General features: G+C 38.1%; 1 protein-coding gene across 1 annotated transcript in view; it reads right to left on the bottom strand.

Annotated features, from left to right (window-relative positions):
* Window positions 1-17,252, bottom strand: part of SYT9 (synaptotagmin 9) — a 184,990-nt gene that overhangs the window by 113,984 nt on the left and 53,754 nt on the right. The window contains exon 3 of the mRNA XM_003781061.2: window positions 9,091-9,637. Within this exon, the coding sequence (XP_003781109.1) occupies window positions 9,091-9,637 (547 nt within the window). The remainder of the gene's footprint in view (window positions 1-9,090; window positions 9,638-17,252) is intronic.

Below are 17,252 nucleotides of genomic sequence, written 5' to 3'. Positions count from 1 at the left end.
TTTCACTCACATCCATGTTAGAGAGGGAGCACAGGTCCTCCTGGAAGTTGGAAATGGGGGCTTTCTATAGGGACTTTAAGGTTTTCTGTCACTTGGAATCAGTTACCCAGCCACTCCTCCTTAGCATTTTCAGCATGACATGTAGTAGTGTCCTGGCACCAGCTGAAAGAGCCAATTGTGAGTATGTTTTGCCAACTCTGCCTTCCGTGATGTCACATTGACAACTTGAAATCCTGCTGGGGGAATTTACCCTATGGAATCAATAAATGCTACAAATAGGGTCCCCTTCTCCATGCTCTAGTCAGTTGTTATCTATCTACTAGAACATCACCTAAAATGCCTATAACACAGTCATAAAATCATATGATAATTACTTAGAAATCATGGTACAATGGAATGATTCAAATTTATTAACAAACTTCTTCAATTACAAAGCCTGCCTGCCCTGTTTATGTCCAACTGTGAAAAGCAAGCATCCTGGCCTTCCCCAAACACTTGTACCCTCCCCTCCCTGAGAGGTTCCAGGTGTCCACCTCTGTCAGGTCTAGAAATCGTTCCAGGCTCCTAGGAGGTAGGACAGGAAAATTCCCAAATCAGTCACCATAAAATACTGAAACTTGCCATGACAAAAAGTCAAATTTTGATGAAAACATAAGGTCTTAAAATCCCTATCGTTAAAAGAAAGTCTATGCAGTTGTAAACTGTACCCTTCTTTTTTCTGGACTAGGATCTGCATTGGCAGAGAGAAACCTCATGACTTCTGTCACCACATAAGAACTTTTTTCATCTTATCTAAATCAGAGCCTAGTTGAGGTGGTCATAGGTCTCAAAGAAAGTCTCTGCATCAGTTTCAAGGCAGGCCACCAAGGAAGAGATTCCTGGAATGCTCACTGCTTGTTTTCCAGGAAGCCAGTGACAAGTGGGATATACTACAAATGCCGTGGACAGACCTGAAGACAACATTCACCCAGATCCCTAAACTGACGCTCTCTGAAATTTTGACCTTCCCTTCAGGTGTTATCTTCTCTCTTGTTGACTGACAAAATCCCCACAAAGATTCATTACACTATTATTGATCTGGCTTCAGTAGTTGGGGGTTTGATTAAACTATTGTTTTTACACTCAATAATTGCCATTTTGTTTCTTCTCAGGGAATAGTGAGGATTTTTATTTGAATGTCAATAATTATACATGTACAACTCATACTTTCTTTGGAGAAATAAAGAAAAAGAAATTTAAAAAAGTATGAGTTCAGCTCTGCATACTACCCTCCAACTCAATCACTCCCTAGAGCCTCACCAAATTAGTCCCTTATAACAAGGTTCATTTTATTTAGCAAGTGCCTTTTAAGTATCTCACTTCCAGATGCCATTCTAGAGGTTAGGCACCCAGCAGTGAATGAGCCAAATTTGGTCTTTGTGCTTATGGAACTGACTAATAGAGAAGAAGAAAATTGAACAGATACATAAAAGAGGAATGAGTAAATGGTAGATGTGTCATGGAAGCAAATACCAAAAAAACCCTGCCATTGTCCAGGGCTCAGAGAAGGGGCTCTCTCTGAGGAAGTGGGGCTTGACTGGGATCTAAGGGCTTAGCAGGAGTTAGACAGGTAAAGAGAGGAAAGAGAAGTCCCAGCACATATGATAATTTTGAGCAACTGTTTCATGCACAGACCAAGTTCACTACTAGCAAACAGTCTTAATTCCCAGTTGGGAATTATTGAGCTATGTAGCCTTAGCTATATCTCCTAATGGCCTTCCAGTCTGCTAAATGAAGACTTCAGATGGCAGGATTTTTTAAGTTCTATTCATTTGGAAGGCAAACTTGTCATACATAGATTACTATTCAGTTAGCATAAATAAAAACAACTTTTATGAATAACTTAGCAGTGTTTCTAGTAATGAGGTGAGTGTTCACAAAAACTCTCCCAGGTGAAAACCCTGGAGTATAAAATACTTTTTATTGTATAGCAGAGATAATGGGACAGAAATAAAATTTTTCAGTGTCCAGAAACAGCAAGAAAGCATGAAACCATAGTGGTAAGTAATTCTCAAGCTCAATTTTGAGGAGAGGAAAATGTGGATCTAATCTGTCATGGGGGCTCTAACCTCATGACCTCAACTAAACTTAAATACCTACTAAAGGTTCCATCTCCAAATACCATCATACTAAGGGTTAGAAATTCAAGATATGAATTTGGGGGAGTAGCCAAAAACATTCAGTCTGTAACATATCTGTATTTTCTATGTGGATAAACAGTGTTCTGGCATATTTTCCCAATATGGGAAACTATGGAAGAACTGTGGAAGAATTCTACATAAAGCTGAGTTTCCAGAGCCTGAGGGTCACATTATTAAAGGATAAACAAAACTTCTCCCTGTCTTAAGTCAATATTGGGGATATATCCCTGTCTTGGAATTACTCTAGGTAAAGAAGAAAAAAAGGTATTCCTGACTAGTTTCTAATCCTCACCACAAACCTAGACTAACATATTTAGAGCCTGAATTCACTCTACTTCTTGTCCAAAATCTCCCAAGCCCACAATTTGGTTCAAATTTTTCCAGGTTAGTGGTAATTCACCTAAGCAACTTGTGGAAACAATCACAAATCACCTCTGAAGGAATACACTTTAAATCAAGGCCTTGACAATTTCTGCCAACAAAGGTCCAATCTAAATGACCTCACAGTCACAAACCTAAATATAATCAGATTTATTGCCTAAATATAAGGCAATAAGATATGATTAGTTAGAGTTAAGGGAAACACCGAGCAAAAGAATCAGAGCAGCAGAGGTCACAGCTGTTAGAGTTGTCAGTAACAGAAATAAAAATTAACTACATATGGAATGGCAAAAATATACATACATTGAAAGTGTGTTGGAAGGGAATGGAAAGTGTGTTGAAAAAAAAAAAGAGAGACCATCAAACATATTAGACAAATGTGGAAACACACCAATAATACTTCTACAAATGGAGAGAAGCAAATGGCTGAAAATTTCTGGAACTGGTCAAAGGAAATAAGCTTAGATTTAGCAATTCCAATAAATCTCAATCAGAATAAAAAAAAGAAATGTCCAGTTTGGAACATTATAGTTAAAACTATAGAATGCTAAAGGAAAATACAAGATATTGAAAGCAATAAAAAAAAAAAGTAAAATAAAAATTACATACAAAGGAATGAATTTTAGACTAAATGCTGACCCTCTAACAACATTTGAAAGTCAGAAGACAATGAAATAATAACTTTACAATTGACAAAGCAAAAGTAAACAGTTTTATGTTCCCAACTTTTTATTCCAAGGAAAATATTTTTCCAAGAATAACAGAAAAATAAAGACATATTCAGGAGCTATTGCTTCCACTTGAAAGTTATTGCCAGCCTATGGATACCTCATGAAATAGGTGGATAAATCTCCTGATCTCACTTTCTTTCCTTCCTCATTGTCTGAATCTAAGCAGAAGCCAGATACGAAGGGAGCTCTTTCAGTCTAAAGAACGGTAAACAAAACCTCCAAAGCCTTCATGGGCACTGAGCAGGCATAAACAGAAGGCATCCAAAATAATGTCCCACATAACTTTATAAAGCAAAGATTACCTTGATTCCAAACCCAGAAATGATCAGTCCAAGACAGTAAGTTATATGTATCACTCATGAGCACAGATGAAAAAAATGCTAAATGAAATATTTGCAAACTGTACTCAATGACACAGAAAAAGTAATATATCAAGGCTAGTTTGGATCATTCTAGAAATATAAGATTGGCTTAATATTTGAAAACTGATGAAGAGAATTGACCAAAATAAGAGATTAAAGGGGGAAAAAATCATAAGATCATAGCATTTGATGAAATAACTATTAGTGATAAAAAGTTTAAGGCAACTAAGAATAGAGAAATTTTAGGTAACTAAGAATAGAGAATTTGAAGAAGACATCCACATAATATATATAGCAAGATCATACTCTATGGAAATATAAAGATATCCCATTTAAAATAAGGAACAAGTTAAGGATACCTATTACCATAGTCATTATTCAGCATTATTTTAGAAATCCTAGCCGATGCACTAAGAACCAAAAATAAAATTTATACAATTTAAAAGAAAAAAAACTATCATAATTCACATCTAAACTGATTATAAAGAAAATTTAGGATAGTCTACAACCAGCTTATGAGAATGAATGGGATTTATAAGATTTCCAAATAGAAGACAGATATATAAAGTTTTAGTTATATACCATCAACAGTTACAAAATGCAATCTTCAAAAGGATACCATTTAAAAGAATAAAAATTAGGTACCAAACAATAAATCTAACAAGAGATGTAGAAGATATTCATGTAGAAAATTTTAAGTTTTGAATGAGAAACTTTGAAGAAGAACTAAATAAATGGAAAGATACCCTATGGTCATAAATAGAAAGATTCAGTATCACAAAAGATGTAAACATTTCTGTAAATTAATCTATGGACTTCATATAAATCCAGAAACAATACCAGAAAGAATTTTTTTACTTGACAATAACATACTAAAATTTATGAGAAAAGTCAATTATCAGGCAAGAAGGAACTAAAAAGTCAAAGGCTGAATGATTTGCTCTTCCAGATGTTAAAACTTATCACAGAACAATAGTGATTTGCTAATTGTACTATTTATAGAGATACTCAAATAGAACAATGGACAGAAAAGAGAATACAGAAATAGATTCATATATGGAAAGCTCTACAGGACAGAGCATGCACTGCATATTATTGGGAAAATATGCCGGAACACTATTTATCTACATAGAAATACAGATATGTTACAGACTAAATGTTTTTGCCTACTCCCCCAAATTCATATCTTGAACTCCTAACCCCTAGTATGATGGTATTTGAAGATGGAACCTTTAGTAGGTAATTAAGTTTAGTTGAGGTCATGAGGTTAGAGCTCCCCCATGACAGGATTAGTGATTTAATAAGAGGAGAGATCAGAGCTCACTCTCTCTCCATCATATGAGGACACAGTGAGAAGGCAAATCAGGAAGAGATCCCACCAGGAATCGAATCTGCTAGCATCTCCATCTTGGACTTTCCAGCCTCCAAAACTGTAAGAAATAAATATCTTTTGCTTAAGCTCCACAGTTTATGGTATCTTGTCATGGCAGCCCAAGTTCACTAATATGGGATGTCTATATTACACTATACAAAAAATTCCATTCTGTTCAAATTAAAATGATAATTGGGGGCCTGATGCAGTGGCTCACACCTATAATCCTAACATTCTGGAAAGCTAAGGTAAGAAGATCCTTTGAGCTCAGAGGTTCAAGACTAGCCTGAGCAAGACCTCATCTCTACTAAAAATACAAAAAATTAAATAGGTGCTGTGGCAGGCCCCTGTAGTCCTAGCCACTCAGGAGGCTGAGGCAGGAAGATTGTTGAGCCCAGGAGTTTGAGGTTGCTGTGAGCTAGGCTGACACCATGGTACTCTTGCGTGGGCAACAGAGTGAGACTCTGTCTCAAAAAAAAAAAAAAATCATAATTGGGAAGCCCAAACTTTAACACTTCTAATAAAGGACATAGGAGAAATACCTCTATAACACAAGGTAAGGAAAAATTTCTTAAATAAGACACAAAGGTGCTAATACACAAAGGAATATATTGATGCATTTTATTATTACTGTAAGTGTAAGAACCCTAAATATATATTTATCAAAACTGAGACATCTGTAAAACACATAACCAATGAAATATTTGCATCTAGGCTATTTAAAGAGATGATATGAATTATTAAAGTAAATAATAGAAGAAAGTGCTGAATAAACATTTCACAAGAAAGAAAACATAAATGACCATTAAACATATCAAAAATTGGTCAACTTTAACAACTGAGGAAAAACCAATAATAATATAATACATACACACACATACATATTAATCAGGTTGACAACTGCCTTTGTGGGGGGATCACTTTATGTGGTCACTGTGGAAAAGACCTTGTCACTACCAAGAAAAGTTGAACACATATAACCAGTTAGCTGAAAATATTTCAAATTATATAGGAAAACACTACACTGTACCCCATGATTGCATTAATGTACACAACTATCAATTAATTAAAAAAAAAAGTTGAACACATATATACCTTACCTCTATTAGGGACACACTCCAGAGAAATGACTGCATATGTGAACCAAGAGATGTGTACAAAAGTCTTCTCTACAATATTGCTCAGAATCACAAAAAACTAGTAACAACCCAGATGTCACCAATATAAGAGTGCTATTTGTCCCATATTAATATAATAGAATATTATATTGTAATGAAAATATAGGAACTACAACTACTCCATCCATCTCTATGGTTAAATGCCATAATCCATGTTGGATGAAGAAAAAACAGTCAAAGAAGTGTAAAAAACAGAAATACACAAAATCAAAGCCTATGTTGCCATATACATACACGTATACCTGAGGCCTGACAATTAAATTCATGAACTAGTTCTAGAAAAAGTGCTATATACCTCCTTGCTGAATATCACCACAGTCTCCTACAAACTACTCCCCTTGGCCATCTTGTGACTGTAGTGATATTTAGCAACGAGGTATGCAGCACTTTTTCTCAGACAAGTTCACCAACTTAGTTATCTGACCTTACACACATGTATATATATATATACATGTATACATATCTCACAATATAAATAAAATTTGGGAAAGTGGTTTCCTCTTGGCAAGGGTGGACTGAGAGAGAGGGTGATGAGGAAAAAGAATCTAAAGGCCAGAGAAAGTACTGGTAATGTTCTATTCTTCAGCTAAACGGTGGGTGCATGCTCATTCATTTAATTATTCCTTCATAAAATTCCTTCATTATTCGCATCTGTCTATTATGTACACTGTATTATATACATGCCACATTATAGAAATAGAACTTTGCCAAATCTCAAATCTTCAGGTTTAGTCCTGTCCCCCAAAATACAGTCAAAACATTCCCAAATAATACTTATAAAATGGAATTTTAAAAATACATGACAGATTATAAAATAACCTGTAATTTCATTCTCAAGGCCTACCCTTTCCTGTGGCCATCCAAAATTTTACATCAATGCTTAGAAGATTTTTTTGCCTAAAGAAACAACTGAGAATTTTGAAGCATTTAGTCTTATTGTTTTTCTTCCTTAATAAATTATTCCACATTCTCCTTAACCTTATAGAAACCCAGGATTTTCCAACAATATGCAGGAAACTTGTAGTCCCAGGAGATTGCTGAAATGGCAATGATCTCAGGGTCAGACACTCTGTGCAGCCTGCCCCTTTCTATTCTCGTCCACAGGAACCTGCTCTAGGAGACATTCCCACCCAAGGGATCATAAGCCTTATCTCAATTTCAGCAACTGTGTGCTATCTTGCTCTCTCCACAAAGTCTCTAGAAGGCAACTCTCAGCAAGATCCCTAATGAGCTTTCTAATAACCGCTCCAGCTATTTTATGGGATCCACTTGTCAAAAAATATAAATGGCTGTCTCACTAGATGGTGTGACCAACCTTACTCTGAAATCAGACATAAGTCCAAGGCTCATTCCTGCTGCTGCCAGTGTCTCAGCTGCTATACCCAAAAGGACATAGTATATACTCCAGTGAGAGGGCTAATTCCTGGGCCATTCGTATCTTGGTAGAAGAAGCCTGCCCATTTCTCTTTCTTTAGACCTCCTCATGCTGCTTCCTGATTTTAGCAATTGGGATTTGAGAGACAAACCTTGCTTCTCCCAGCATTCATTTTTGAGTTTACATATATTATATAATTTTAAGCTAAAAAGTCTGTTCCTTCCCCAATATCACAAATCACCTTAGTGTCATCAACTGCTATTCTTTGCACTTCTTCAGCAACTTTTCTTTTCTCATCATTATGAAAAAATCCAGCAGAACTCATATTGCACTTTGTTTACCTAGACTGCAGGACAGGGCTGGCACTAGAAGCTTGTGGCATATGGAGAGAAGGTGAGCCATAGAGCAACCAAGGCATGGGTGAGTCCCCAGTTCATGAAAGTGGCTGAGGCTAGGAGGGTACTAGTGTAGGTATTTGGTGATCAGGCGAGATTTTGAGTGTCCTCTTCCTGAACAGAGCAAGAATCTTTTACTAAATAGGCTCTAGAGTTCAGCTGAATCAGTGTCTGTATGGACTAAGGATAGTGGTTGCCTGGTCCTTGGGACACCAAGGCAGAGAAAAGAAAGCTATGTCACTCTTGGAAAGGCTCATGTTCAGTAAGATGAGTTAACAGTTTTTTCAGGGACTTTGGACAGATGAAAGAAACACATAGCTTTAAAATATCAGAGTTACCTGAGAAAGACCCATTTCCTTTCTATTTCCAGAGTGTCAACACACATCTACAGGATAGTGAAAAGCATGTACATGGAGTAAAAATACCACCTCTGAAATCTTGTGTTTTAAATATAAACATGGATATTTGGTTTACCACTACATAGTGCCTCTGCCTTCTCTTCTGAACTCTAAATTGGATTTGACCTTCTATAGATTAGATTTGCCATTATCTATAATTTCTTTTCAGACTGCCCTCCTTGTAACTTTGATTTTCTTTTTTTTGTTTTACACATAAAAGTGTGGTGCCACCTCTTCTCAAACATTCCCAGTTCTATTACACATATTAAAGTTGAGGATCTTATCATGGGAAATGCTGTTGAACTGACTTGAGAACACAGGTAAGGATCTAATGCTCTTGGAGGCAGGCAATGGTCTCTTAGCTTCAGACCACAGTTAATAGAGTGCCAGGTTCCATTTAGCAGATAACCTAAGAAAATGTGGTAAGAAAGACAGATAATATCTGCAGCCTGTTAGGAAATGGCTAAGAAACTGAAAGTAGAAAAGAGAATGTTAATACTTTAATGCTGTTTTCATGAATAATTCTTAGAAATTTCAAAATGATTATTGTTAAAGACATGTTTCTGAAAAGGTACAAAGAGGTGCTGAAGTAATAGCTATAACAGATATTCATTGACCCAAATTTTATATTTTACTCCCCAAATAATGTGTAAGTAATCTGTTTCCATGTTAACCAAAAAGCCCCCCACCCACCCAAATGAAGAAATGCTGGACTCACATTGGTGACATATTCGATATCCTTCCAAAGGATGCATTCCCTGGGGAAATCAGCCAAGTCTAAGAAGTGGTCCACCACCACTTGGCCGATTAAATCATGGCGAGAGAACCTGTCAAAGTCGTACACAGAGAAGTGAAGCTTTCGTGCTTCAAGGTCATTGTAGGGAACTGGAAATAAAAACACTTCATCAAACACAGGGTTCAGGGTCTTTCTGTGAACTTTAGTCTGGTGTTTTGTTTTCCGATCAGGAAGCAAATAGATCTTGACATAAGGATCTGAAGTCCCAGAAAAGTCCTTGGCGGGCAAATTGACAGCTTTGTGAATCTTCACTATGAGCTGCTCTAAGTCACAGTCATATTTTAAAATGAAGTTCAGTTTCCCACAAGCTTTGCTGTTACTCCTTCTCCCATCATCATTATCCAGTGACCTCTGCTTATATAACTCTGGTTTTATTCTACCAATTCCAGTCAACTGTTCCTGTTTTTGAAGCTGCTGGATATTGAAGTCTGGATTTGACAGGTTGAGTTGTCTTCGGATTGAATTATGCCTTGAATGAAGAGCAAGACAGAACAAAGTTATAACCTTATTAGATACGGGTCTTTCAGAGACTTGTGCCTGGGATGTAGGTAGCCTGTTGTGTTCTGCTAAGAGCTTAGATCTGTGGGCTTTTTTTTTTTTTTTTTGGCCTAAATTCAAAACGCTCATCAATGTGAATAAGCTGCTCCCTAAGGCTTGAAGCTCAAAATTGAGGGTTGGTATCAGGAAATGAACTTACTAACATGTGACCTTGGAGCTTTAAAGGTTTAATGCACTTTCTAAACTGTCTGATAGACCATTAAAGAAGCTTACTCGACTGGTAGAATGTAAAGATCTATACAAACTGCTTTAAAAATAAAATTATTCCCCTTTCTATATAATATCATCTAGAAATGAAAATAGTTAGCTAAATGTAGCCTTAAGGAGAATGAATCTTTCTCTAAATTACTAGAATTTCCTGTCACTGGGTTATGTCTTTATAAGATATGAATTCTTATCAGTTCAAATCAAATAATTTCATCCCAAGAACACAGGTTTTGCTCGTATGACGACGTGTGTAACTGGGATGTGCCTGCACGCAGTGGGTTGTGTTGGCTCTGACAGGTGTGAGTGATTAGAAAGATGTTTTTTTTTTTTTTTTTTTCCCTGAAACAATCACTAATGGCACAAGGATTAAAGGTGAGTTGCCATAAAAGTATCTGTTCAGTTTGGGAAGGTTACACACTAATATTTGAAAATTAATTATTGCAATTTCAAATTCTTGGTTTGGGTTAGAATTTTTCTTAAAATTCTCTTTAACACCTACCTTATCTGTATGAGTCATCACAAGTTGAGAGAAGTAGTCAACACCACAAGGTTGTTTTTAAGGTTATTTTTGTTTGATTTTAGCTCAAAGTTCAGAAACATTATACAGGGTGTTCCAAAATGTGCCACACATAGGGACAATGGGAAACTGTAGCTAAATGTACTTTTATTTGCAAACTATTCATTATGAAATTTCACAAATGTTTACAAAATAAATATTCTCTATGTGTTGGCTACCTCTTCATAAAATTTTTTATTTTTTAAAAAGCAGCTGCTCAATAACCTTAATTAAAATAGCCTCTCTACCAGAAGGTGAAAAGGAACAGCTGGGGTGTTGCTGAGGAAATGGTAAAAGCTGGACAGGCAGAGTAAACCTTTGGATGTGTCCTCTTTACCTTTCTTAAGACTACTTTGTGAAAGACAGATGTAAAAATAGGATTAAGAGACCCCCACACATGTTTAAAATTATCGTCCCTTGCCAAACAGATGTTGTCATGCTGAACATTCCTCTTGATTCTAACACAGCCTCCTGATCACTAATCCTCAACCAGAGCACTGTCATCCCAGCACTGTCCACAGCAAACAAACACATCCCCCTCACATGCATCCCTGCATGTGCAACCACTGTGTGGTCTAAAAGTCGCTGCTGTGAGATTTTAAACTCTTACACAGAAATCCAAAATCTTAAGGTTTCTCTGTATCTTATGATTTATGAGGGGCAGGGAGAAAAGGCTAGCGATGCTCTTAAGTACCTAAAACTGGCTTTGTGCACTAGTCCAGCCAGGTCATTCCTCCGTCTGAAAGTAGAACCTGTGCAGTGCTAGAATAAAGCTTGAATCTCACTCTGCTGGACTCTGTGGGCAGAAAGGACTGGCAGGCAATAGAAAGTGGCATGCCTCATGCAGAGACTAGAAAAGGCTGGTGCCAGCACTGTCTCCCTCTGCTATTGAATTTTCTTTGTGAGCTAGATTCAAAAAAGGCAGGTTCCCACCATTGTAGGGGGGACTACTTAGAGGACTAACTTGGACCATTCTAGATGCTATCTAGTTATTGGTACTATTTATACCTGTGGACCCTAACCCATGAGCCACAGACTCACACTGGTCTGTAGCCTGTTAGGACCTGGGCTACACAGCAGGAGGTGGGTGGCAGGTATATTTACATCTGTATTTACAACCCTACTCATCACTTACATCACCGCCTGAGCCCAGCCTCCTATTAGATAAACAGTGGCATTAGATTCTCATGGGAACGTGAACCCTACTATTAACTGCACATGTGGGGTTGCGTGCTTCCTATGAGAATCTGATGCCTGATAATCTGAGGTATAGAAATAATGCTCTCAAATCATCCCCAAACACCACTGTCATCCAGGTCCATGGAAAAACTGTCTTCCACAAAACTGGTCCCTCATGCCAAAAAGGTTAGGGGCCACTGGTTTACATGACAGACATGCACCTGCACTCTAAGATCCAGTGGATGCTCCTTGTCAGCACTGGAGTCTATAGTGAAAGAATAATCCTGAATCTATACCTAGCCCCAGGTCCTGCCCCTCTGCTCCCCAGGTGATTGCTGGGCAGATTCTGGTCATAACAATTTACCTTTAGAGTTTTCTGAGCACTGAATTTAGATCCATCACAGCAACATTTTGTTTTCATCCTTGACTCTATGTATAAACCCACCATGTACATTTTAATTTTAATTTAAAACACATGGATTTGGCTACTTAGTAATAGAACATACTCTGCTTACCTATACATTTTCTTAGACATGAAATCTGAAGAGAAATTTTGCTCAGCTCTTCCTAACCACAAAGGATTGATAGGGAGTAGAGGAGTTAGGTTGGGAGGGCATTATGGAGAGATTTGTACTTCAAACATCCTAATAAGATCTCCTTTCCTGAGAACCCAATTGCACAGAAATCTCTCCATTCAAAATTCCAACACAACCAAACATCTTTGTAAAAACCAATCACAGATATGAATACCAATATCTACCCAAGTGTTTTACATGGCTAATTTAATTTCCAACCTCCCTTCCCCCCACCCCTCAATTCAGAATCACTCTTAATCATTGGGAAAACAGTTGAATCTAACTGTAAGGCAATGGTTTAAAGCTGATAGCAAAGGCTGTAACAGGGCATGATAGTTTCTTCTCACACCCTGGAGCTCCCTTTCAATTCCTTTCCATTTCCTTTTAGGAGGGAGTTAGACTTCACTGGAGTTGGGGGAGTGGGTATGGTAAAATAGAGAAGCTCACAATAGCTAGGTAACCAGAGTAACTTATAACCTCCCTGCATAACCTCTAAACCTCTGGGGGCTAAAAATGAGAAAGTAGGGCAGGAAGACTGCCCCAGGGACATGAAGGAGAAGAGGAGGTGCTGGAAACAGAAAATCAATATTCCATAGCTCTCATGGTCTACTCAAATGGACGTGGGAAGAAAAAACAAGTTCAAAGTAAGAGAGAGGAAAGACACAGAACAAAGTGTTATGTCTGAGCTCTACCAACTCCACATGAGGTGGTTCTAAATAGTTAATGGAGATAGGCTTTGAGTGTGGTAGATGAGAAACTACACAGGGAAAGGGTCTAGAATTTAAAGCCACAGAGTGGCGTTGATTATGACAATGAGTAAGTGTGGTAAGGAGGTGTCTGTGTCTGAAGCAGACAGTCCTCTCAGTAGACCTAGGGAGTCTTGTATTTTGGTGTTCTCAGGACTTATTGTTAACAATAATTGGAAAAAGGAAAATGTGGACAAGTAGGATGGAGGGTGAGAAAAGGTAAGAGATGATCTCCTCTGTAAATAAGTCTCATCCTAACCCTTTGCAGAGAAGCTGGCTGCTGAGGCTTGAATTTTCAGCTTCCTCCACCCAACCTCCCCATTCTCTTTCAAGGAGGGCAAAGGCTATTTTCCTACCATGGAAGGGACAAGAAAGAAACTTAAAGACTGGACTTGGCTACCCAAGACCTGAGTTGGAAGACTGGTAGTTGAACCTGCAGAAAGCTTGAATTGACAAATAATTAGCAAAATTTGTAAAGTATATTTCCCATAAGAGTTTAATGCCTGAAGGAATCTGAACCTTGTGCTGAGCAAAATTTGTAAAGTATATTTCCCATAAGAGTTTAATGCCTGAAGGAATCTGAACCTTGTGCTGAGTTGTAGCTATAGGTCAGGAAGGGGAAGAAGCTGAGAGGCAAAGGGGTTCTTCTTCATTTTCTTTCCTCAAATGTGAATTAACTAGTCCCAGCTCTAGTCTCAGTCTCTAAATCATCTAGGTCCATTAGACAGTAAGAAAGAAAACATTATGTTGCAATTAAATTTCAATGTGCAAAGCAAGGTGTCAAGTGGGGTAGAAGGTGCCCTATATCCAGTCTTCACCCCTATCTCATGCATCTTATACATTTTTTTCTAGATTAATCTGTAAGTCATTGGCTTGAAGAAAATGATCAGTAGAGTGATGAGGTGATCCCCTAGTAATTCTGAAGAAAGGCAGAGAGCAATAAGGACTGACCAAAGAAGGAAAAAGAAAGGCCTCTGGCTCAAGAAATTTCCATGGAGGAGATCGATCTGGGGTAGCCTATCTAGTTTGGCTTCGTCCTTATCTACTTCCAAGCTGATGCTGTAGACTTCAATAGAAAAATTAACTTAATTTCCATCTTGCTCCCAGCCCTCTAGAAGGATGGAGTCTTCAGTTCTTCTGCCCTAGCAGTTTTCTCCAAAGTTTCTCCTATATGCCCACACATCTTTTATTCCAGAATCTGTAAGACACATCATCCAGCACCTTTCCATTTCTGGGTTTCCTATGAACCACAGACAATTTCACATTCATATGTTTCCTCCCCTTAGTGTCCTCATCTCAGAGATGAAACCTGACCTACCCTTTCCTTGGTTTGGCTGCACCAGTGTCAACCAGGCTTCTGGGTCCAAGAGGAAAAGAAAGAGAAGCACATATTATTTCAGGACTGTTATTAGTTGCTCTCCTCCATTCAGGTCGAAGCAGGGACATATAGAAATAACGGAGGCAGGACCCTATTTTCTATCTTTGAAGCTCCCCTAGTGATAAAGAAAAGTTGGGTTGTCCTAACCACACAGACAGAGAAGAGGAGAAAGTCTTAGATAGCAACAGACACAGTTAATAGATTTTAAGGGAAGGAGGAAGTAGAAATATGGGGCTTGCTTGGTCTAGGATTCAAGAACTTCTAAGATGAGTATAATAACAAGGATGCAGATATCAAGTCTTGGGGTCATTGGAGGTGTATGGCCAAGTACAGGGGGATACCAAAACATGACCTGCTTTTTCCCCCTTGATCCCAGTTTAGACCTTGGTGTCACCCTCAAAAGACTTCATTCCCCATAAGCAAGATGAGCCTTTCTTCACTAATACTTTCTTGAAAGTAACTCACATCACATATTTCTCTTCATTCCCATTGCTCCCAATTGAATTCAGGCCCTTATCATTACAGACCAGAACTGGGCCCTATATTCAGTCTTCACTCCTGTCCCACACATCTTAGATATTTTTTTCCAGAACAGTGTAAACACTTATATGTGTAATTAGTGCTCTTGTTATGGGCAAGGCTATTATTTTTTTCTCTTTATTACCGGCACTTAATATGAAATTTCACACATAGCAAACACTTAATACCTGTGTTTATAGTAAACACACAAGTAGGTATCCATTTATATCTAGTTTTGGGGTCTCGTGGAAGTTGAGACAGGTCTAGACAGCTCCCCCTTTTGAAGAAGTTTGTTTATTAAAATCTAAAGAAATAACTATGATTCAAAAATTGTTATGTTTTAGGTGTTTATGTCTAACCAACGTTCTCAACACACAAAAATAAAGCTTAATAGAAGCATGCCACTCGCTGAGTAATTACAACATTTAATTTTTGTGTACTACTTAACTAGAGTTGTGGCCTGTAATGGCACTTAAATTTAGAGTGTGATGATTGTCTTCTTCTTTCACTTCTGTCAGCTTATTTCCATGACTCTAGGATTGCCTAATTCAAAGATAAGGTCAAAACCTATTGTGAGGCTCTTAATGAATATGAGGTCCTGGACAAATGGCCTTCTGCCAGGCTCACACTATTGCAGCCCCTATTCAGTTCATCTTCTGGCCCTCTGCCACTCTTGTCAGCAAAATAGGAGCAAAGTGGCCTGGTATTAACCAATATACTCCATCCGTCATTCATAGAAAAAAGTCTCCTGTGTGTCAGGGGCTATGCTAGGAGCTGGAATAGGGGGAGAAGCAGTACAGATGGGGTCTGTGAGCTCACAGAACTCATAGTCTAGAGGGAGGACAGGCAATAAACAAGCAATCACTTAGAAACAGAGTTTAATCCTGCAAAAGCATGAATGCAAGGCAATGAGAGAGAATTAAAGTGGAAGCGTGTGGAGGGCAGAACACAGAGTCAGATGGGTGGTCAGGGAGACTTTCCTGAGCATGTGAGTTTTCAGCTCCGATCATTAAGGCTGCAGAGGAGTCAAGGAGGGCAAAGAACAAGGAAAAGCATTCCTGGCTGAGGGAGCAACATGTATGAAGGCCTCAAGGCAGGAAGGAAAGGGCTTGCCACACTGAAGGAACTAAGGGAGATGAGTGTTGCTACTATGTGATGACCTTCTTCCAGATAAAATATCTACTGAGTCCCCAATTAACTGTGTCCTCTGGGGTTGTGAAACCTGGTGGCACTGGCCACCAGGAGGTGAGGTTGTTAGGAGCAGACTGTGGCAAGATCATGCAGGGCCTCAATAGACTTGATCAGGAAATTCTGGGTGGTAATTGAAATTTTCATAAAGCCCAAATGTTACATAAAAAAATTGAGAAGGCTTTAGAAAACAGGATGAATTTTCATCTTAAGGCACGAAATGGGAAAGGAATTAGATGTCCTTTCAAGGTTCCTTCTATTTTGGGGATCTAGGGATTTTCATATATTTGGAGGAGAGAACTTTATAAAGGTCTAGAATTGAAAAAGTCTGAGAAATTAAAACATCCACAGTCCTGGCATATTGGGTCATTATACAAAAGAGATTTTATTCAAATAGAAAAGAATTAGCAGGAATTTTAGATGGTTCTAACAGCCATTGAGCTAACTCCACACAGAATTCTAACATGTTTGATCTTGGAAGAACAACGGAAAGTCATCTGACCAGAAACATTCTTAGAAGATAAAACAAAGCTCAGATTTACAATGTGCCAAAAAGGCACTAGTGAAGGGTCAAAAATATCTAAGCTGAAGAGGCCAGGTGAGGTTGAAGTTTCTGATGTGAATGCTGTAAGTGACAGAAGCTATACCAACCACAGTGATAGTGAGGACGCCTTTAAATGTGAGGCTACATTTTCTGTGCACTGGGAACCCTGGGACAGTGATAGCAGCTCAGGGTGGAAGCAGAGAGGAAGACAGTGACAGCGGGAAGAAAGTAAAGAACACAATGAGAAAGAAGGGAGAAGAAATAATAACTGGAAATGCAGACGGCTGGGTGCCATCTCAGTAAAGAATACCTTCCCTCTCCCAAAATACAGTATCAAAAGTGGTTACTTAAAAAAGAATGTTAAAAATGTCTTGGAGAATGATGGAAACTTCCTTCCCTTTTCTCCATTTTTGTCAATAGAAAGGCTCGGTGTGTGTATGTTTCTTCCTTATAATGCAACAGAATATCTAAAGAATTAGAAGACTATACAAAATTCTTATTATGGAGGAGAAAATGAGACAAAGATATGTATTTCCAGACAGAACCTATAAAACTAGGTCAGTAGTAATTTAGGTATGAATGTTTTAAATTTGCATTGTGAAACAATGCAAATTGTGAGTATTATTAGGTCAAA

Source organism: Otolemur garnettii, unplaced genomic scaffold (assembly GCF_000181295.1).
Source record: "Otolemur garnettii isolate 467f Iridium unplaced genomic scaffold, OtoGar3 scaffold00001, whole genome shotgun sequence".
Taxonomy (NCBI): domain Eukaryota; kingdom Metazoa; phylum Chordata; class Mammalia; order Primates; family Galagidae; genus Otolemur; species Otolemur garnettii.
This window is presented reverse-complemented; position numbering and strand designations above follow the sequence as displayed.